Genomic DNA, 22,387 nt, shown 5'->3' with positions numbered 1-22,387 from the left:
AAAGACGAGTTTTGTCTTGTTTGTGGGATTAATTTCAAGACATCTGGGCAGGCGAGTTTCTTCAATGTAGATATCGCACAATTGGATTCGAAGAAAATGTTACAAAACTTTTTGGTAAACTTAGATCAGCTATTCCCAGAAGAATATGCAAAACCTGTAAACGGAAGATTGACTCGTTAGTCAAAAGAGAGAAAATTCTGAATGAAGATAAGGCATTGAATGGCTTCTTTTATAATTCGTCGCGTGATATTTCTATGGAGGACGCCGTTTCGAATGCGGGCTTATTATCCCGCAGCGGATATACGTTTCATGCATGCGCTAGTCATTGTGGGCTCAAATAGTGGCCAGTAATTAAAGAACGGAACATGCGCTCTGGAACTCGTCCACGATCGTGGACGGCGGTTTGATCAAACGAACTTGCGACCCATGGCAGAGGTATCTTTTCCACTCGAACGCCAGCCAAGGGAAATACAGAGAAAAGAGGCCTCTGCTAGCAGGGAAGCACTTACCTTGTGTTTCCGATAATATTGAAAGCTCCTTCTTCGATTTATACCGCGGATACGATGGCGATATCAAAGAATTATTAGGTAAGTATGACGACTTATGATGCTTTCGAAGTTTGTCATTTGATAATAAAATAACTCGGATAATCAAACTAGCCCCTCACCTAAGGGAAAAGCGAAATATATTCAAACAGCCCAAATCCCATTGCCTGGCATTTGTACTGTAAGGCTTTGTTTATAAATGCAACTGAGCGAAATAAATAAAGGGAAGATAAACCATTCAAATTCCTAAGATGACGGGTAAATAATAAGTATTCAGTAGATCTCTGCGTTATTTGATGAGACTTTTGTATAAAGAGAAATGTAAAATCAATCCGAAAAATCTCATTTCTCTGCCCCACTTCTCGGCCCTTCTAATATCAGACATTAAATTGCTTTATTTTACTCGATACTATTATTTTATATTATTTTATATAATAGTATTTTATATTTTGAGTCTTTTTTCCACAGAAATGTCCAGTACAGAACTACTATGATTGCAAATCATTGCCCAAGAAAAAAAATGGATTGCTTTATTATTTTAAGCCAAGGCAAACACAGCCACGGAGGAGACACATAGACCCCTTAGAAATCAGTGGGCTCCAGTGAATACTGCAGTGTACTTACATGCAGAAGCTATTGTTAGGGATAACCAGGAGATCATAAATTCTGTATAGTTCACTATATGTTAATACATGAGCAGTAATCTTTTCAGTAGCTATTATCATGGCAACCACTTAGACCCAAATAGCTTACTGGGTATGTACAGGCATGCAGCTCGGGGTGGGCACACGGGTTGTGCCCCTCCCACTCAACCACCAAAAAGCAGTCCTTTTTTTTTAAATATACTTACTTTCCATAATATCTATGACTGCACATCCCCTCCACAGCTAATCAGATTGTTTACTATGGTTATCAGACTTCACCTTTCCTTTTCTAGACATACAATGGCTTCAATTAAAAAATTTCTTTTGTTTAATAAAATAAGACTACAAGCAATTTGTTTTTGTTCTACTTCTCTTATAAAACAGAGAAACCATGAAAGGGTTAGTGATCAGCCAAGACAGTGGCTGCAAAGAAAATGGGCTCTTGCATAAACCTGGCTTATGGAAAATGTGCAAACTGCCCCACACAAATCTAAAAGAATATGAATTTAACCCTTGCAATTGAATGACCAACCAATCTATGAGCTCGAGCACTTCACTTCTCCATGAGAACTTCTAGTCATAGGTATATTATGTCTTGAGCTGGCTGTGGGGTTAAAATTTCAGTTATCTGGTATCCCTTAGGGTTATTTATTTTATTTATTTATTTTCTCGACGGGCATATAAGACTTTTTAAAGAGGGGGGGGGGAGGTATCTGGGATTCCGGAAGGTAGAGCTTCTTTCCGACGTGTTTTGGCGTAGGGTAACCTGGTAACCATAGTTGTCAGTGATTCCATGACGACATCACGGGCCACCGAGCGCGTCATAGATAACAACGAAAATGTAGATAAGTCAGTGACACAGACACGCCGTTTAAATGTTCTTTATTCAAAGACTTTATAAAACGTCATTGTTTTTAATTTAATAATTTTGTGCCTATGTTCTTGCTAATCGGTGGATTCACAAAGTTCTGGAAATTTTTATCCCGATTTTTCTTCGTGGATAGTTTTTTGGTAACATTTTCGTAGTTTTCTGGATAAAAACTGATCAAGTCCCGAATTTTTAATTGCGAAAGTAGAAAAATATATACTCGACCTTTGAGACAGTGAAAAAGCAATTCTTTTCCAGTCATCCCCCTAAAATATACCAATTTAAAAAAGAGAAGAAAAATATTTTTGTTATCCCAAGCAAGTTTTGACGCTGTCGACGATGACAAAGAAGGGAGAACAAAATTCAAAATTCTGTCGTGCATTTCAGTTGTTCAGAAAGTTTCTAGGTCTATCAAGGACGGAAACATCCTGTATTCGCTACATAACTATTTTGAAGTATGAAACAGGTTAAATTCAGCAAAAAAAAAAAAATTCAGAGAGCCTAATTTGGTGCGTCTCCCATATATCACGTGACCCTTGCTATCACGTGGTCCATGCTAAAACTCTATTTCTATCTCTAATTCTCGTTCTAGCTGATTACACAGCAAAGGGCGCACGTATAATGGACAAAATGGCCATAACTGTACATATATAGCTAGCGAGGGTAATAACTTGTAAAGGTGTACCTAGAAAATGTCAAAAGATCATCATTTCTTGAGCATCCCCAGAGCAGGCAGAATGAAGTTTACATGTCGGCAACGATTTCCTTTCCCAGTTTGGACGCAGTTTGGACGCAATGTACACAGGCTTGATACAAAGCTTGACCTACCTTCGGTCCACACGCTCAGATGCTGGAAACGAGTGTTGCAAGTGATGCACCAGAGATATCACGCTTTGTACCAAATGTTCGTTCACAGCAACCATGTGCTTAAGGTTGTTGCCGAGTAACGGGTTTCCACTCGGAAACAAATGCACACCTAGCACCCAGAGGATCTTACTGGGCCCAGGAATAAGAAGGTATATTACATGGTGTTATTGCGTCCGCTGTGGAGGGACGCCCATCGCGTATGAGTGCATGGTTAATCAGCGAATCTTGCGTGCGCTTGCGAACGTGAGATCTTTGGCTTCAATTGGTCAATGATTCTTAGGCGTGCTAGCTAGAATGTAAAGATTGCAAGGTCCATCGGGTTCACTGGTGAGCCTGCTCTCGACCACCGCAATACTGTCTGCCCCGAGGAGTCGGAAGGTGCGCTTGGGATCGTTCATCTCCACGCTCACCTGCAATGAACGCAAGCAAGGTCAGAATCCCCCTTACCAGAATGCATTATTTTCTAGCTTTTTTAGATAAAAAGACTTGATCAAAGAGATATTTGGACGCATGCAGATGAAAACAAAAAATAAGAAAATAACCGACAAAAAACTGCGTAAAATATCCCTATTTACCCCAACCTAGTGTTATAGATAGAAAGAAACTGATTTTTCAAATTATTTTAAGCGTAAAAAAAGGGTACACAATATTGTATAGTTACTTTGGCTGGATTTTGAATTCTGACCATTTTCGAGCCTTCCAAAATGTAAAAGACTTTAAGTATCCAACATTCAATGACATTTTTGCGACTTTCCGTGCAACAGTACATATAGCCGCTAAAGATTAGACTAACAATCAAATGGGCAAAGAACAAAAGAAATGCAAATCATTTTTGCTCATACCCGAGAAAGAGGGAAGGGGAGCACAACCAACGCTCGTACCACGCCTATGAGCACACCCCATGCTTGTACCACGCCTAGGAGTACACCCCATGCTCGTACCACGCCCAGGAGTACACCCCATGCTCGTACCACGCCCAGGAGTACACCCCATGCTCGTACCACGCCCAGGAGCACACCCCATGCTCGTACCACGCCTAGGAGTACACCCCATGCTCGTACCACGCCCAGGAGTACACCCCATGCTCGTACCACGCCCAGGAGCACACCCCATGCTCGTACCACGCCTAGGAGCACACCCCATGCTCGTACCACGCCTAGGAGTACACCCCATGCTCGTACCACGCCTAGGAGTACACCCCATGCTCGTACCACGCCTAGGAGCACACCCCATGCTCGTACCACGCCCAGGAGTACACGCCATGCTCGTACCACGCCTAGGAGTACACCCCATGGTCGTACCACGCCCAGGAGTACACGCCATGCTCGTACCACGCCTAGGAGTACACCCCATGCTCGTACCACGCCTAGGAGCACACCCCATGCTCGTACCACGCCCAGGAGTACACGCCATGCTCGTACCACGCCTAGGAGCACACCCCATGCTCGTACCACGCCCAGGAGTACACCCCATGCTCGTACCACGCCTAGGAGTACACCCCATGCTCGTACCACGCCTAGGAGTACACCCCACGCTCACACCACGCCTAGGAGCACACCCCATGCTCGTACCACGCCTAGGAGCACAACCCATGCTCGTACCACGCCTATGAGCACACCCCATGCTCGTACCACGCCTAGGTGTACACCCCATGCTCACACCACGCCTAGGAGTACACCCCATGCTCACACCACGCCTAGGAGTACACCCCATGCTCACACCACGCCCAGGAGTACACCCCATGCTCGTACCACGCCTAGGAGCACACCCCATGCTCGTACCACGCCCAGGAGTACACGCCATGCTCGTACCACGCCTAGGAGCACACCCCATGCTCGTACCACGCCTAGGAGTACACCCCATGCTCGTACCACGCCTAGGAGTACACCCCACGCTCACACCACGCCTAGGAGCACACCCCATGCTCGTACCTGACCGGTGAGGAGACTTCTGCCTTGTAATCCATGCTTGTGAAATCCAAGAACACTTCCTTGCAGACAGACTGGAAACAAAATGACAAAAAATGACAATACTGAACCAATCATAGCATAGAACCTCTTTTGCGCTTTCGTTATCGCAGAACCATTATAGCTTTTGTCAACAAAAAGCATTTATATTAATGATATATTTGCTGCTAGAAATGAATCTAGATCTACCAACGAGAGGTCTGAGAAAGACTTACCCACTGAGTCGGGTTTAACGTCAAACCGGATCTCAGCCACTCCTCTTTTGGTCTGCTTGGGCTTACCTTCCAGGTTAACGAATCTAATTGTGTCTAAGATAAGCAAAAGTAGTCAGACACCGCAGAGTCAAGGAGAGAAGACGATGTAAGAGGGGGTGATGGGGAGGAAAAGAATGGGAGGCAGGATATCGGGTTGGAGGGGTAGGGACGGGGAAGAAAGGGAGAAGGAGGAATGGGTAGGAGGAAAAGGGGGGACGAATAACAGGAGGGGAGGAAGCAGGTGGAGTAGCTTACTGTCAGAGCAAATGAGTATCGTTTCTTTCTCCAGCTGATCAAATGTGTCCACAGCCAGCTTCACACCTGAAAAAGAAAAGGTCGGTTGCCAACTCTCGCCTTACGAAAATAAAGAAACAAAATAATGCAACAGTATTTCTTCTATCTTACCTTATCTGATAGTTAAGAAAAAGATCATGTAATAATCATGTAATCATGGGTAGCTTTAAAAACCCTGTTTGATAGCCAAGGAAACTATTTTGAACAGGAGGGTGTAAGTTTAAATGCGAGTAAATGTGTTTCTTATAGCACAAATGTCTGTTTAGGCAAAGCCACCTGCGCTTCACACGATTCTTCAATCCGTCAGTAGAGATACGGACTGCACCACGCAGCTTAAAATCACGATTGTGAGTTAGTGTGGCAGGTCCATGCAATGTACGGGACGTCCGCCCGAATGTAGAGCCAGGTTTCCACATCTCTGGAAAATTTTGATGTTACCTTCATTGTGTTCTGTGTACCAGTTAGAGGTGGAGTTGAGATTCACAAGGTCGAAGCTATACGGCAAATCCGCACTAGAATAAGAGAATAAGTAAGATTATAACCAGTATAACGGCAAACGAGATCTACAAACTACAGCGGAAAGAAACAAAAAGAAACAAAACAAAAAGCTGTACTAAGCGTTGAGTTCTATAGTTAGCAAAGAGTTCTAATTACCAAAGAGTTTTTTTTTAACGGAGAGTTCTACTTAGCGAAGAGTTCTACTTGGGGAAGAGTTCTACTTAGCGAAGAGTTCTACTCGGCGAAAAGTTCAACTTGGGAAAGAGTTCTACTTGGGGAAGAGTTCTACTTGGGGAAGAGTTCTACTTAGCAAAGAGTTCTACTTAGCGAAGAGTTCTACTTGGCGAAAAGTTCTACTTGGGAAGAATTCTACTTGGGGAAGAGTTCTACTTGGGGAAGAGTTCTACTTGGGGGGAGTTCTACTTGGGGAAGAGTTCTACTGGCGAAGAGTTCTAATTGGCGAAAAGTTCTACTTAGCGAAGATTTCTACTAAGCGTAGAGTTTTACTTGGCGAAGAGTTCTAGTTATCCGGGTAGAAATTACTGGAAATAGTTTCCTTGGAACTCGAGCTTAGATTGAGTTAGCGGCAGGTCGAGTTAGCGGCAAATCAAGTTAGCGGCAGGTCGAGTTTTCAGAATTCGGGTAATCGGGGTTGAACATCAATCAAGTGAGAATAATAAGTAGCATCACATTACATGGTATAACCGGGTTCCGAGCATTTTTAAATTTTAAAATCCCTTGAATCCTAAACTCTCCAATTATATATATTTTTAAGTTCGTAATTGAAAATATCCCAATTTTTTCCACTGGTACCTATTACCATCGTATCACATTCGGTCTAAACGATCGTTAAATGTCTTGCGAATAACACCAACACAAACAATTTGGTATTACTTACTTTTCTCTTACACCAACACAGATGAGTGGGTAGTCGATGTCAGGCATGACAACGGTTTCAAATAGCGTAAGAGGAGATGGTAGATCAACTTGGAACATCTAAACGTGCAAGAAATTCAAGAAATATTGCTAGTATCATTTATGTACTCAACGCCTATTTCCAATGAGAGTATTAGGGAACGAAAGTCTATGATTGCTTCAATATATCAAGCAGATGTCCATGACCCATAAAATCTTCTGTCTCTTCCTGCGTAGCCCCCTTAAATCAAAACAAAATTTGCTTCACTTACGTTAACTTTCATGAACTTCTCAAGGGGCTCATACCACTGCATCAGTAACACGTTCTGCGGCAAGGCAACGCAGAGATAGAGCTGCGAGTTATACGGGTTATTTACTGAGGAGAAAAAAAAAACATTATGGGTTGTCCTATCATATCATGGTTCGGTAAGCGTTATAAGCTCTGGCTAAGTATACTAACCAACGCAACACTTTAGACAGCCTCTGGTCTCGGTTATTCTCTGTGTGTACACGATTCCCCTAGAAAGAAAGACACGTTCATTGAATATGTTTGTGTTTCTCTAGGGACAAAAATAAGGCCCAATACAATAGGACAGATCCCTAAGAAAGAAGTTTCTTTAATTTTAGTTTAGTCTGTACTCCTCACTTTTTACTATGCTAAGGGCCGATGTGCACCATGGGATACTATGGCAGCGATAGGCCGAGGAGATTTTACAATCATTTTGCTTTTAACGTTGATTTCGCTTTCAAATTGCTTTTGTTTTACAACCTTTTTTGCTTTTAACTTTGCTTTGCTATTAACACGAGGGGAGGGCCAGTCAACACTCCTCTACCCAAAGTCCGATGTTTTTTTAATCTTTTCATCCCGAAGCCAAACAAATCAATTCCAGGCCATACAGACCCAGAATAACAATGTAAACAATTTTGGAATCAATTTGGTTTCAGAAAAGAAAGCATTTAGGAGAGCTGTGGTGGTTCATTAGAAAATTATTTTCTCATTCAGGCGAAGCCAAACAAGAAAAAATCACCATGAATCCACCTTTGCTTGCAAATATCCATAAGCACAGCACTAAATTATGCCCCAATAGACTTCAAGATGTCCTAGGACACTCTCCCAATACGCTCATAGCTGTATTTTTTGATGAAAAATACAAGCAACCATCAACTTGTGCTGGTATCCGCACAATGACAAGGGATTAAAAGTGGGGACCGCAAAGCACTGTTGGAAAGCTAGGATACCGCTGACTAGGTGCAGCGGTATTTCACTTTGATGGGCTGTATAAAACTCAGAATAAGGGGGGGTATCTGTTTTCAGTCTGTTTTTTGTAAATTCAGAAAAATAGCCAGGAGTCAATGGGTTAACTTTGATTTTGCTTTTAAATTGTTTTGTTTTTACAATTTAGTTTGCATTTAACTTCGATTTCGCTTTCAAATTATTTTTGTTTTACACTTTTTTGCTTTTGAATGAAAAAATGCGATTTTCCCTTCAAGAAAATAAAGAAATCGAACGGCAGCGATCGGCCACCATATATGTTGAACAAAACTTGGAAGAATAAGCAAAATGGTAGAAGAGGAAGTAACATTAGAACAGAGTGCCAAGAGAAGTTATGTGTAGCAGAAAAAAAGCAAATGTTAGAAGAAGACTGAAGCACCAGATAGGGTGTCATGAAAGGAAGTAACTGAAGATGTAGTAATGAGTAGGATAAAAAAAGAATTAGGTGAATAAGAAATAGTGCAAAGGATGACAAAAGAATTATATAAGGGAGAGGCAACATAAGGGGTGTCAGGAAAGAAAGTATTTCAAGAAGTAGAAGGTGCGACAATAGAAGTAAGGGAGTAGTAGAAGGGGTGTCAGGAAAGAAAGTATTTGAAGAAGTAGAAGGGGTGACAAGAGAAGTAACGGAGTAGTAGAAGGGGTGTCAGGAAGAAAAGTAGATGAAGAAGTACTAAAAAGGGTGTCAAGAAAAGTAAGTAAAGGAGCATCAAAAGAAGAGAGATCAGAAAACTTGACAGAAGACGGAGGATCAAAACCAGTAAATCGCAGTAGAGCAGTAGATAGGACTATAGTAACGTAGTATAGTATAGTAACTTTATAGTAAAGCTCTTGGAGTACTGACCTTGCCATAGTCACGAAGAATGTCTGTGATTTATCGTGAAGCGAGACCAGGTTGTGCATGAAAACACAGGGGGGCGTTCCTTCAACAACAACAAAAACTCCATAAACCAAGCAGTACTCGAGGAGCTTATTGAGGCAGAATAAGTGAATGTGACGCATCACCAAATCGTTTCTCCAATACTTCTAGACTGGTAAGACATACTTTTAATATGCTTTTCATATAGATGTAGATCATAAGTGACAAACAGACATCTCTTTTTTTTTACACGACCCCAAACAAACTCCAAAATAAAGCTCAATAATAGACATCTACACATGATATCAAATTTTTGTAAAAATGGCTGCTGGGTAACACCCTTACCTGTAATAGAAACCATTATGTGTTGTATAACCGCAAGCCATGTGCATTTCTTTGAGCTGATCTACAAAAGGGAAGCACTTGCTTTAAATCGGGTTATGTATATATAATATAAAAAATGGAGTAGCTGATTACTCTCATCGAGCTATATGCTAAATTACGAGAGCGCAGATTCAGACGTGTTCGAGTTGAAGGCATGGGAAGGCGCGTCAGGCAGCCGCCGTACAACTCATGTCTGACCACGGATCACAGCTAAGATCGAAATTGTTTGTTTTGTGGAGGAAGGAAAACCAGAGAACCCGGAGAAAAACCCTCGGAGCAAATTCTAACACAACTCACGTCGTAACCGGGAATCGAACCCGGAACCCAGTGGTGAGAGGCACAGGCACTACAAAGCGACCGGGAAACCTGTGGTGAGAGGCACAGGCACTACAAAGCGACGCTCTGCCAACTGCGCCACTTGGGCTCCCCTTGGCAAAACCCTTACATACACATGAATAACACAATGTCCCATCCATCCACCGCACAACCCGATGCTCCATCCATCCACCCATCACATAACACAATTTCCAGTGATTACATAGCCCGCACATATATAGCACCTCGGCAAGAGAGTACAAGCGTACCTGCTCCATCTCCATATCATGCACGTGATCACTGATGTTTAACGAGTATATTCCCTCCTCAGCACCAATGAGAATGTGTTTGCCTGCACATGAAAAGTACACCATTTTAGTGTACACTCCACAATAGGCTTTGTGCACTTTAATAAAAAAAATATAAAAAAATAAAGAAATTTATTTTAGATTTGCTGTATCTCTATGCTGCAAGATCTGTAAAACGCTTATAACTGATTCGAAATCGTCCGTACAATCTACTTTTAACTGTGTCTCTCCCAGCACGCTACTTACAATGTGAACTTGGATTCACCCAAGTTGCAGTGCAGTATATGTGAAGTGGACATTCATTGAAAATCTTGGAAAAGCATGTGGTCACCTACATACAAAAGATTTAGAGCATAGGTAAACCACACATAAGAACCACAACCACACAACTAAAGGCTAAAGCATTACCAACAGAAACTACAATCATGTATATCAACATCAAAATGTATTACGATGTCAAACACTAGACATTGCATAAATCTAAACACACTCTTTTTTATATAAGAACGTCTAACTTTTTTTTTTGGGGGGGGGGGAGCATTTAAAGGCTGAATATGTTCTTAAGGATGTTCTTAAATTCTGGTGTATATAAAAATATTATACACATTAATCAATAGCAAAAATAAGGTTGTCGAATAAACACCATTTGTTTCTGCATTTTAGAACGCACTGATTCAACAAAGCAATATCTCGCTGCTATCTGAGCCTCGACATGTTCTTAGAATGTGTCAAAATATCAGGCTGGACGTTTTTATAAAAAAAAGTATAAAGCTGTATATCATAGCTGTGTGCCTCTTTCTAGCCATTGAGCTCTCAGATGTTGAGCTTATGTCGCAAAACACCAGCAGCACTAGTATCTAGCCTTTCTGACGTGTGGTCATTTGGTAAAATAAGTCCATTGCTTACTACTGAGTTGGAGCAGGGGCGGCGGAGTGGTCCCATAGATGGGGGGGGAGAGAGTTGGGGAGGGGTGGGTAGTGGTTCCAGAGGGAGATGCGGTTGGTGGTTTCAGGGGGAAGACGTGGGTGGTGGTTTCAAATTCTTAAGCGCTATTTATAAAAACGCTAAAAATGTTTTTATACACGGCATTTTAAACTTTTCAACAAATTTGTTGTCGGTTGTATATGCACCCCTTGAAACCCGTTGGTTAAAAAAACGTTCACATATAAAGAAAAATCCGCTCAGAAAAGTGGAAGCCGCTACCCTCCACTTACAAAAGTGCTGGACCCCTCTGCCCCTCCCCTTCCGCCGCCCGTGTGGAGTTACCTCTTGCCCTAAGCTAAACATCAACCTACTTCTGACTCTAACAATAAGTAAAGGATTACTTTGGGTGCAATTATTGTCCATTATTTCGTTGCTAGTTAGTCTATTGGCAAACAGTTATACGTGTATCAGAATGGAGAATTAATTTATGGGATGTGTATATGATTGAATAAATGAACAAACAAACGTAGTAACAGATAAATGAATGGCTTGATAGAACACAAAGGATGCAGTGAATCCAGAAGGAAGAAGTACAGTACGACTAGAAAGAAAATTGCAAACATTAGAGGAAACAAGGCTAACGGCGACCAAGGATAACCAATTAGGAAAATATTAAAAAAGCAAATGGAAATAAATACTATAACCCAAGAGCCAATCTTTAACTGTCAGAAATTAGCTTTTTAGAAAGTGGCGACTTGAAGGTTAGCGGAGTTTTTCACACTTCTCAGAAATACTCTCGACGTCTGTTTGATTTCTTGGGAGCGGTTGGGGAATGCCGTTTACTGTGCCGCGAGGCTTTGGTTTCTGGGTGGAAGATAATAGATCATGCAACTACAAAAACTATTTCGACAGACGCTGGCTGTCAAATGCATGCCTCCTGTATTGTTAAGCTCCTTGATTCTGTAGCTATCTTAGCATGGCAATTCGGGTCAATTTTTAACCCTTAGCAACATTCTTTACAAAGAAAACAACATTTGACAAGGATAAAAGTCAACATTGATAAAGATGATGGTGATGATCCTTGTTGTTGTAGCCTACCACTAGACGATGGAAGAATGTGTCATAATCATGGAGACAACAAAAATGGTGATAACATGTTTTAATGTGTTTAACAATGACAAGTGTTCCCTTAAACGTTGCGTTATGTAGTGATGTCGTTTTGGTACATAGCGTACCGGTGGTGGTGCTTTTGGAAGAGGTATTCCGGGAAGGTTTCCCTCAGACATGTGCCGGCTATGTGCAGATTCATTCCTTACTGGAAGGGCATCAGCGCTTGTCGTCCGGGAGACCTTCAGATGAGGTGGCTTAGGCGGAGGAGTCGGTCGGGTAGAGCTTTGAACCTTTGGAACTTGATAGTGGTCCTTCTTAATCTGAAATATAGACACGGCTTGGAAATAAGACGATGGAAAAGGTACATTACCTTAGGGGGTAGCAATAATGGCTTTTTACAAATATTATAGTACCTTAGGGGTAGTACCTTAGGGGTAGGATTGGATCATTATTTGTTAGTATTACCTTAGAGGTAAAGGTAGTGGAATTTTGTAACTATTACCTTAAGGGGAAGGTGTGGTAGCTTTTTGTGAGTATTACCTTAAGGGGAAGGGGTAGTGGCTTTTTGCAAGTATTATCTGGGGGTAGGGGTGGTAGCTTTTTGTGAGTATTACCTTAGGGGGTAGGGTGGTAGCTTTTTTGTGAGTATTTCCTTAGGGGGTAGGAATGGTAGCTTAGGGGTGGTAGCTTTTTGTGAGTATTACCTTAAGGGGAAGGGGTGGAAGCTTTTTGTGACTATTACCTTAAGGGGTAGGGGTAGTGGCTTTTGTGAGTATTACCTTAGGAGGTAGGAATGGAAGCTTTTTGTGACTATTGACTAAAGGGGGAGGGGTGGTGGCTTTTTGTGAGTATTACCTTAAGGGGTAGGGGTAGTGGCTTTTTGTGACTTTTAACTCAATGGGTAGGGGTGGTGGCTTTTTGTGAGTATCACCTTAGGGGGTAGGGGTGATGGCTTTTTGTGACTATTACTTTAGGGCGTAGGGGTGGTGGCTTTTTGTGAGTATCACCTTAGGGGGCAGGGGTGAGCTTTTTGTGAGTACACCTTAGGGGGTAGGGGTGGTGGCTTTTTGTGAGTATTACCTTGGGGGGTAGGGGTGGTGGCTTTTGTAAGTATCACCTTAGCGGGTAGGGGTGGTGGCTTTTTGTAAGTATTACCTTAGGGGGTAGGGGTTGTAGTTTTTTGTGACTATTACCTTAGGTGTAGTGGCTCTGTGTGAGAACCCCCTTAAGGGGGTAGGGTTGTTGGCTTTTTGTGAGTATTACCTTAGCGGGTAGGGGTGGTGGCTTTTTGTAAGTATTACCTTAGGGGGTAGGGGTTGTAGTTTTTTGTGACTATTACCTTAGGTGTAGTGGCTCTGTGTGAGAATCACCTTAAGGGGGTAGGGTTGTTGGCTTTTTGTGAGTATTACCTTAGGGGGTAGGGGTGGTGGCTTTTGTGAGTATTACCTTAGGAGGCAGGGGTAGTGCCTTTGTGTGAGAATCACCTTAAGGGGGTAGGGTTGTTGGCTTTTTGTGAGTATTACTTAGGGGGTAGGGGTGGTGGCATTTGTGAGTATTACCTTAGGAGGTAGGGGTAGTGGCTTTGTGTGAGAATCACCTTAAGGGGGTAGGGTTGGTGGCTTTTTGTGAATATCACCTTAGGGGGTAGGGGTGGTGGCTTTTGTGAGTATTACCTTAGGAGGTAGGGGTGGTGGTTCTTCCTCTTGTGGTGCTTCTGGTGCGGGAGTGTTTGCCTTAAAAGTTCCTGTGTTTCCTTCATTTATTACCTCATCTCCTCTGCAAAGGGAAAGAAGAATCAATAAATCGCAATTAATAAATTCTGTGCAAGACAACATGGAGATCATACAGGGGATGTGAGGGAGATCAAGAGATAAGGTTTGTGATATGAAATGGGGGAATAAATGGGGTTGGATGTTGATCATTGTTTGCATTTGTTAGCCAGCAAATCATTGGAGCGGGCTGTTCTCCCCATTAAGCAGTGCCCTCACTGTCCATGTATAACAAGTCATAAAGCTTACTTAGCCTTTTTGTAAAGACAAACCAAGGACAATGTGTTGTTGCAGAGTTTGAAAAATAGGCACAAAAATATTTTTTACGTAGCATTCATTTGGTAGCCTTTAGTGTCCAAGTGGTCTCTGCTTGGAGATTGTACAATAATATATTCACTTACTTAAGTGTAGAACTGTTGTTATCTTGGGAGCTTTCACCTCTGTATTTAAACGTTTTTGTGTCACTAGTTGCTATAGGCTCTACCTGAACTCCATCTACTGCAAAAAGATAAATCATTTTTTGGCACTCATAAGGTATGTATGTTGTTAAATATATAAAGGCATGCTCACTTATACATACTACCTGGAGGTGCCATGTTTCTTACATATATATCTGGAAGTATTATGACTTACATATACGGTACTATCTGGAGTATGTGCTGACTTACACATACTATCTGGAGGTATGTTAACTTACATATACTATCTGGAGGTATGTTAACTTACACATACTATCTGGAGGTATGTTACATACATATACTATACTTACATATACTATCTGGAGGTTTGTTGACTTACATATACTATCTGGAGGTTTGTTGACTTACATACACTATCTGGAGGTTTGCTGACTTACATATACTATCTGGAGGTTTGCAGACTTACATATACTATCTGGAGGTTTGTTAACTTACATATACTATCTTGAGGTTTGCTGACTTACATATACTATCTGGCAGTATGCTGACTTACATATACTTTGGGTGTAAACATCCCTACGCTTGGGAATCGCATTTACGAGTACGAAAATTGCATGAAAACCCAATTTAAAAACAGCAACATTCTTCTGAAAACCCATGGGATCATTAATGTAGATTTAGTGACAAAAATATGCCAACAGGAGGTGGGGAATACAAAATTTTCCCTGGAAAGCACCTCAAGGAGGAGAAAATCGCGGATAAGCTCGCAGTTATCCTCGGAACGAGTCTATAAAAAAACTGAAGGGGCAAATGACCAGTACAATTCCTTGCTTGGGATAGTTGAATCCATTATCGTTGAGGCAATAGCAAACGCCGGGAATAAGCTGGACAATCAGCGATTTCCCGTAGCTGGTCGGCAGCACAGAGAGGACATCTCGCTGCTTGATGAATTCGTAAAGAGACTGATCTTGAACAGACTTTACATTTTCAATACTGAAAAATCTTGTAACTAATTTGGACTGCAAAGCACTATGAAAATTGCAATCAAAATATCCATCGCTCCTCTACTTCGTTCGTTTAGATGTTTGTTATTGCAAACATCAAGAATTAAAAACAGGTTTTGACCTTTTGAACTTGAAGCCAAAATACAAAAGTAAACTGTCAGAATTTCTTGGTTTCCGTTACCACACGTCAATTGGTCAATCAGCGACCAAGTTCAGATTCTTAACCTAGCAGAAGTCGAAATAGAGCTTCGAGAGGCTAGAGCCTCGTCTCAACCTAGCTGGCAAATAAATAGAGAGATGTTAGAGTCTCTGGAACCAGGGTAACTTACATATATGTTCTGGCAGTATTCTGACTTGTACACTGTATACGTTCTGATGGTATGCTGACTTACATATTCTATTTGGTGGTATGCTGACTTACATATACTATCTGGTGGTATGCTGGCTCTGTTGTTTGGTGTCCGTGCTTTTGTGGACACTATCCTAGTCATGACCTTAACATGCTGAAAAACAAAACAAGGATAATACAAACTTTTCAGGTATTCAAATACACAATTTAAAAAATAAAACCCGAACAACAAGTGTCACACAAGACTGGTCCAGAGTCTTTAAAAGATGGCCTGTCAGATAAACAATCGTTTTATAAGAGAAGATGCATCACATGGCCAGTTTGGTTGACTTGCCTCATCATCCAGTTGCTCATCATCTGAGTCGTCTGGTTGTAAGTTCTTTTCTTGGGATTTTCTCCTGTATCTGTCTAATAAATCCTGAAGGACTGCCTTTGTAAGATGCCGGCAGCAAAATGGATGCTTAAAGAGTAAAAAGAAATCAAAATAATCAAAAGAAATGACGACAATACAAGTGAATAGAAAAATTGAAGACTGGTGGAGATTGAGATGATTTATTATTACCATAGTGTATTATAACAATTAAGTAATCTAGATAGGTTATTTTATTTCTCATACATTTTCTATTGTAATGTTAAACATGAATAAAGGGGGGACTTACAGTCAACATCTTATCAGCAGAAGGTCTTTTCTTTGGGTTCTTAATCAGAGCAACTTTGATGAAATGATGCATCTCATTTGACCTTTAAATAAAGATAACCACAAAATGAACATGACACATCAGTATAAACAATTTTAGGACAAATGAATACTTACCATTTATCTTTTTCTTTTAGTGTTGGGGGAATAAAACTCTTCTTTCCTATTATGTACAGTGCTCTGGAAAAAAGCAAAAAAAAAAAAGAGATACACATATATATTCTTACATAAATTAATAGTGCTGATAGTCAGCTCTGCCAAATTTTTTAACATTATTCAAGACTTTTTCAGGGCAGGCTTTTAAACCCTACATCAGAGATCTAGGGTGTATAGAGCTAGCTCAATACAGTCACAAAAGACATAAAGAGATAAGCGTTTTGAGGGTTGGCATAACCATGATGATTTTATGGAGGCACTTTGCTGTCTACCATCTGGGCTTATTCGAAACACTTGATACGAAACCCTTGCTACCTACCTCATTGGATGTAAATCAAACATTGGAGGTTGTAGTTCAGCCATCTCTATTGCAGTTATCCCTACAGCCCATATATCACACTGTAAACAAATATGCAAAATTTAAATCGTCATTCTTTTATACCTGCCAACTTCTTTATCTCATGCTGTTTCTTAATCTCATGCTGTTTAAAAAATTGTGAATGTCATTTTGGCAAGCATTAGCCTGCAAAACATTCCAAGCAAAGTGTACTTTTAAGATTCGCTTTGTATATAAAGGGGGTGAATGAACTAAAAACCAAACCTTTAGGTCATATCCTCCAGTGCGCTCAACGGCCGCCATCTCAGGTGCCATCCTGGGTGCAAATAATCAAACATCTTATCAAATTCAATATAATTTTATATTTTATTTTAAAAAATGTGAGAACAGAATAAACCAGATATTTTTTTAGATGTCAAATACCAAAAATTCTTTGGTGTATCTACCCTATTCAGTATTTACCAGTAAGGAGTTCCAATAAATGATTTCCTTTTTTTCATGGTCTCTGTTATTCTTGCAGATATACCAAAATCGGCTGAAATATAAAGTTACAAAAAGGACATGTTAGCAGGGGTGGCAATCTAAGGCATAAGACACTAAAGAGGTGTACTCTTTTACCACCCACAAATAATCTTTTGATTTGGTGCTATTTCATAGTTCATTATCCTTCAAATTCGGACACAACACTGAGCCCTTCTCCTCCTGAGCAAACATACCAAGTTTAACTTCCCCATTTGTGGTGAGAAGAATGTTTGCACCCTGTCAAAATCAAATAAATATAAATTAAATTTAAATGACAAATTTGACACTTGAAAGGAACAAAAACATAACATACCTTGATGTCCCTATGCATCAGACTCTTCTCATGTAGATAAGCAAGTCCCTGGTTTAATCATCAATTGAAATTGAATAAATATATTAACAAAAGATACTGATCTAGCCCCCTTCCATTACAATACATTTCCATAAAACTTGGAGATCGGGGCTCACTTTGGGCATTATCCTTTTTTTATTAGGATGTTTAGGCCAAAACAGAACCTTTCTGGGTTTTTATTTATTCATTTTATTCCTATTTATTACATTAAAGTAGCTTTTGACATTTCTCCCCACACCCCTGCATCTTCCGGTGATACCACTGGCAACACCCCTGCAATTCTAGTCATGTCTCTAGCAACACCCCTGCAAGTTCTGTTTATATCCTGACAACACCCCTGGAATTTCTGTTTATACCCTGACAACACCCCTGGAAGTTCTGTTTATACCCTGACAACACCCCTGGAAGTTCTGTTTATACCCTTACAACACCCCTGGAAGTTCTGTTTATACCCTAACAACACCCCTGGAATTTCTGTTTATAACCTGACAACATGCCTGGAAGTTCTGTTTATACCCTGACAACACCCCTGGAATTTCGGTTTATACCCTGACAACACCCCTGGAATTTCTGTTTATACCCTGACAACACCCCTGGAATTTCTGTTTACACCCTGACAACACCCCTGGAATTTCTGTTTATACCCTGACAACACCCATGGAATTTCGGTTTATACCCTGACACCACCCCTGGAAGTTCTGTTTATACCCTGACAACACCCCTGGAATATTTCTGTTTATACCCTGACAACACCCCTGGAATTTCTGTTTATACCCTAACAACACCCCTGGAATTTCTGTTTATACCCTGACAACACCCCTGCAATTTCTGTTTATACCCTGACAACACCCCTGGAATTTCTGTTTTTACCCTGACAACACCCCTGGAATTTCTGTTTATACCCTGACAACACCCCTGGAATTTCTGTTTACACCCTGACAACACCCCTGGAATTTCTGTTTATACCCTGACAACACCCCTGGAATTTCGGTTTATACCCTGACACCACCCCTGGAAGTTCTGTTTATACCCTGACAACACCCCTGGAATATTTCTGTTTATACCCTGACAACACCCCTGGAATTTCTGTTTATACCCTAACAACACCCCTGGAATTTCTGTTTATACCCTGACAACACCCCTGCAATTTCTGTTTATACCCTGACAACACCCCTGGAATTTCTGTTTTTACCCTGAGAACACCCCTGGAAGTTCTTTTTATACCCTGACAACACCCCTTGGAATTTCTGTTTAGACCCTAACAACACCCCTGCATTTTCTGTTTATACCCTGACAACAACGCTTGGAAGTTCTGTTTATACCCTGACAACACCCCTGGAATTTCTGTTTTTACCATGAGAACACCCCTGGAAGTTCTGTTTATACCCTGACAACACCCCTTGGAATTTCTGTTTAGACCCTAACAACACCCCTGGATTTTCTGTTTATACCCTGACAACACCTCTTGGAAGTTCTGTTTATACCCTGACAACACCCCTGCAAGTTCTTTTTATACCCTAACAACACCCCTGCAAGTTTTGTTTATACCCTGACAATACCCCTGGAAGTTCTGTTTATATCCTGACAACACCCCTGGAATTTCTGTTTATACCCTGACAACACCCCTGGATTTTCTGTTGATACCCTGACAACACCCCTGGAAGATCTGTTTATACCCTGACAACACCCCTGGAAGATCTTTTTATACCCTGACAACACCCCTGGAAGTTCTGTTTATACCCTGACAACACCCCTTGGAATTTCTGTTTAGACCCTAACAACACCCCTGGATTTTCTGTTTACACCCTGACAACACCCCTTGGAAGTTCTGTTTATACCCTGACAACACCCCTGCAAGTTCTTTTTATACCCTGACAACACCCCTGCAAGTTCTGCTTATACCCTGACAATACCCCTGGAAGTTCTGTTTATATCCTGACAACACCCCTGGAATTTCTGTTTATACCCTGACAACACCCCTGGATTTTCTGTTTATACCCTGACAACACCCCTGGAAGATCTGTTTATACCCTGACAACACCCCTGGAAGTTCTGTTTATACCCTGACAACACCCCTGCAAGTTCTGTTTATACCCTGACAACACCCCTGGAAGATCTGTTTATACCCTGACAACACCCCCTGGAATTTCTGTTTATACCCTGACAACACCCCTGGAATTTCTGTTTATACCCTGACAACACCCCTGGAAGATCTGTTTATACCCTGACAACACCCCTGGAATTTCTGTTTATACCCTGACAACACCCCTGGAATTTCTGTTTATACCCTGACAACACCCCTGCAAGTTCTGTTTATACCCTGACAACACCCCTGGAATTTCTGTTTATACCCTGACAACACCCCTGCGAGTTCTGTTTATAACCTGACAACACCCCTGGAAGTTCTGTTTATACCCTGACAACATGCCTGTTCTGCTCATACCACTGAAAACAACACCACTGCAATTTCTCTTTATACCCTGGCAAAATTCCTGCATGTTCTGATCATACCACTGGTAACACCCCTGCAATTTCTGAGTCATGTCTACAAGTCCCCCTTAATTTCATGTTTTGCAGAAACATCATTACCTTGAGTGTTTCAACTGTTACAAATGAGATTTGTGTTTCAGAGCAGGGACCTGTCACTAAAGAACGAAAAACTTTTATCAATTTTAGCAAAGTATACAGGACATATTTTAACAAAGGAAACAAGTACTGTACCTAGTTAGAAGAGTCAAATATATTACTTATTCTATACACATATATGCCTATACAAGTGTTCTGGAAAATGTCTCCTATGCTATAATACTTACCACAATATACGTCTTGTATTGACCCCCCTCCGCAGTATTCCATTCCAATCCATAATTTATCTCTCCTTCAAATAGACAAAGTACACAAAAATATCAGTCTGAGACCCATATTGCATAATAGATTCAAAGAATAGTAATCATAATAGATACAAATTATGGTATAGTAAATATTTGGTATCAGCTTCTTATGAGAAACATTAAAAGGAGCAGTTCTTGATTTAGCTGGTCAGCCTTTCTTAAGTTCAATTGATTAACATAAAAGTCTGAAGAAGAAGATGCAGTTTGGTTTTGCAGTATAGAAACATATACCAATGTCTAAAATTACTGAGTATGTAGATGGCAAATGGCAGTTCTAAGACTAAAAGGGTGCATATGCAGGGAAGTGTCAGGGGGGGCAGGGAAGTGTCAGGGGGGGGCAGGGAAGTGTCAGGGGGGGACAGGCAACATGTCCTTTTGAGTGCAAAAAGTTGTCTTTCTTATTAAAAAATCACAGTTTTGTAGACATTTTGCATGTGATATCTGATTATGGGCCTGTGTTTCAGCTCCCTTGAATGTTTCTGCCATTATACCCTACCTCATGTATGCACCAATGTAGTTGATAATGTTGTTGTGCCGGCACTGTTGCATCATAGCAATTTCTTGTTGTATTAACTCAAAATCATCCCCTAAACAAAATAATATTTGAAACAGAGAAATCTTGCTGACTCTTGTTAACCAAGTTGAATGTAACTTTTACATCTGATCTCTTTCATACACTCTTTTTCCTCCCCAAAACCTGCACAGAATCAACTTTAACTAACAAAATTATTTCATCTTGACCTATGTGAGTGGGATTTATGCAAGAGGTCATTTAACATATTGTAAACAGAAGGACAGAAGACAAGCTCAACTTGACCATGATTAAGTGATTATGTAAACAAAAAATGATTGACTAGGAATCATTCATAATCAAAGTTGATCCACAGTTGACTGATCAATTGACATAATTATGTATGTCTCAAACATCTTGAAATTGTTTGCTTCAAAATAGTTATGATTCTGTTTTGTGCTAAGATGAAAATACTTTGACATTGTGCGATTCTACTAAAGGGAGTAAATAAAAGTTTAACGAATGAAAACAACCATCACGTCTATGGCTCCCTGTTGCACTCCACAAGGCAAGTGGTGATGAGTCTTACACTAGACAAAATACAGACTATCTTACGAAGTCATCGATTTAGAAATCGACTGAATAAGTAAAAATGTTTTTTTATCAACGGATTGAATGATTCAAATGGTACATTAGTAAATACAGAAAATACCATAATAAGCATTTATTAATAAGGTTGAGAATAGCGTTGTAAAATAAAATGCAAACCTGGTTCGACTTTTACTACTTTCACGGCAGCAAGGTCCCCTGTCGCAATGACTCGCGCCTGTAAAATACGCAAGATTATTCAATCCAAACCTCCCAATCGCAATATAATATATTTGCTAAAAGGTCGTTATCGTATGAATGAATTCTATCGCAAACCTTAAACACATCGCCATATGTTCCTCCTCCGACTTTCTCTATCAAATCGAAGACCTTGTCCGGGTTCCCCCGAGATATTTGAGCTCGAAGCGGCACGCTCATTCTACTGTTAGCCTAGAGTGGCTTGGAATAGGAAAGCGGAAGCTACCATTTAAAGAATTAGCGCAGCTCCTTTTCGGTTTCTTGTAAATGTTGAGAGCGTATGAATTATTGTCATTCGACTTCTTGATTCATGTTGCGGAACTTTCGGAGATATGCAAATGAGCCCCATCGGCATAATACCCACTGACATTCCTTTGCAACGACAATAGCACGATTGATTATCGATATCATCTGATGTCGAATTTTTATAAACCCAGAATTACAATGAGTACCATAAACAGAACTGCAATAAGTACCATAAATAACACAAAAAATAAGCAATGCCATTT

The 22,387-nt window shown here is 40.7% G+C and overlaps 1 protein-coding gene and 1 long non-coding RNA gene across 5 annotated transcripts; one reads left to right on the top strand and one right to left on the bottom strand.

The window, feature by feature from the left end:
• Positions 1-234: 234 nt before the first annotated feature.
• LOC116604232 lies at positions 235-1,541 on the top strand. Its single transcript, XR_004290963.2, has 2 exons — positions 235-587; positions 1,014-1,541. It is a non-coding gene; the product is annotated as an uncharacterized LOC116604232 (long non-coding RNA).
• Positions 1,542-2,054: 513 nt separating this feature from the next.
• Positions 2,055-22,222, bottom strand: LOC5521301 (mitogen-activated protein kinase kinase kinase kinase 5). Of its 4 annotated transcripts, none has more exons than XM_032366541.2 (30): positions 21,957-22,222; positions 21,801-21,858; positions 21,018-21,108; positions 20,444-20,508; positions 20,220-20,275; positions 17,592-17,639; positions 17,473-17,515; positions 17,219-17,291; positions 17,021-17,072; positions 16,739-16,818; positions 16,381-16,443; positions 16,226-16,307; positions 15,901-16,026; positions 15,639-15,720; positions 14,196-14,292; positions 13,699-13,801; positions 12,151-12,345; positions 11,714-11,779; positions 10,238-10,322; positions 9,953-10,035; positions 9,330-9,390; positions 8,970-9,048; positions 7,313-7,371; positions 7,125-7,228; positions 6,836-6,933; positions 5,878-5,951; positions 5,401-5,466; positions 5,107-5,199; positions 4,856-4,926; positions 2,055-3,334 (listed from the first exon to the last, which is right to left on the bottom strand). In XM_032366541.2, the coding sequence occupies exons 1-30, from the start codon at positions 22,056-22,058 to the stop codon at positions 3,191-3,193; spliced, it is 2,499 nt and encodes an 832-aa protein (XP_032222432.2). In that variant the 5' UTR covers positions 22,059-22,222; the 3' UTR covers positions 2,055-3,190. The 4 variants fall into 4 exon arrangements, with proteins under 4 accessions (XP_032222432.2, XP_032222433.2, XP_001641110.3 ...); XM_032366542.2 differs by having other exon boundaries at positions 12,232-12,345; XM_001641060.3 differs by lacking the exon at positions 11,714-11,779.
• Positions 22,223-22,387: the final 165 nt, after the last annotated feature.

The sequence above is a fragment of the Nematostella vectensis genome, chromosome 2, assembly GCF_932526225.1.
Source record: "Nematostella vectensis chromosome 2, jaNemVect1.1, whole genome shotgun sequence".
Lineage (NCBI taxonomy): Eukaryota > Metazoa > Cnidaria > Anthozoa > Actiniaria > Edwardsiidae > Nematostella > Nematostella vectensis.
This window is presented reverse-complemented; position numbering and strand designations above follow the sequence as displayed.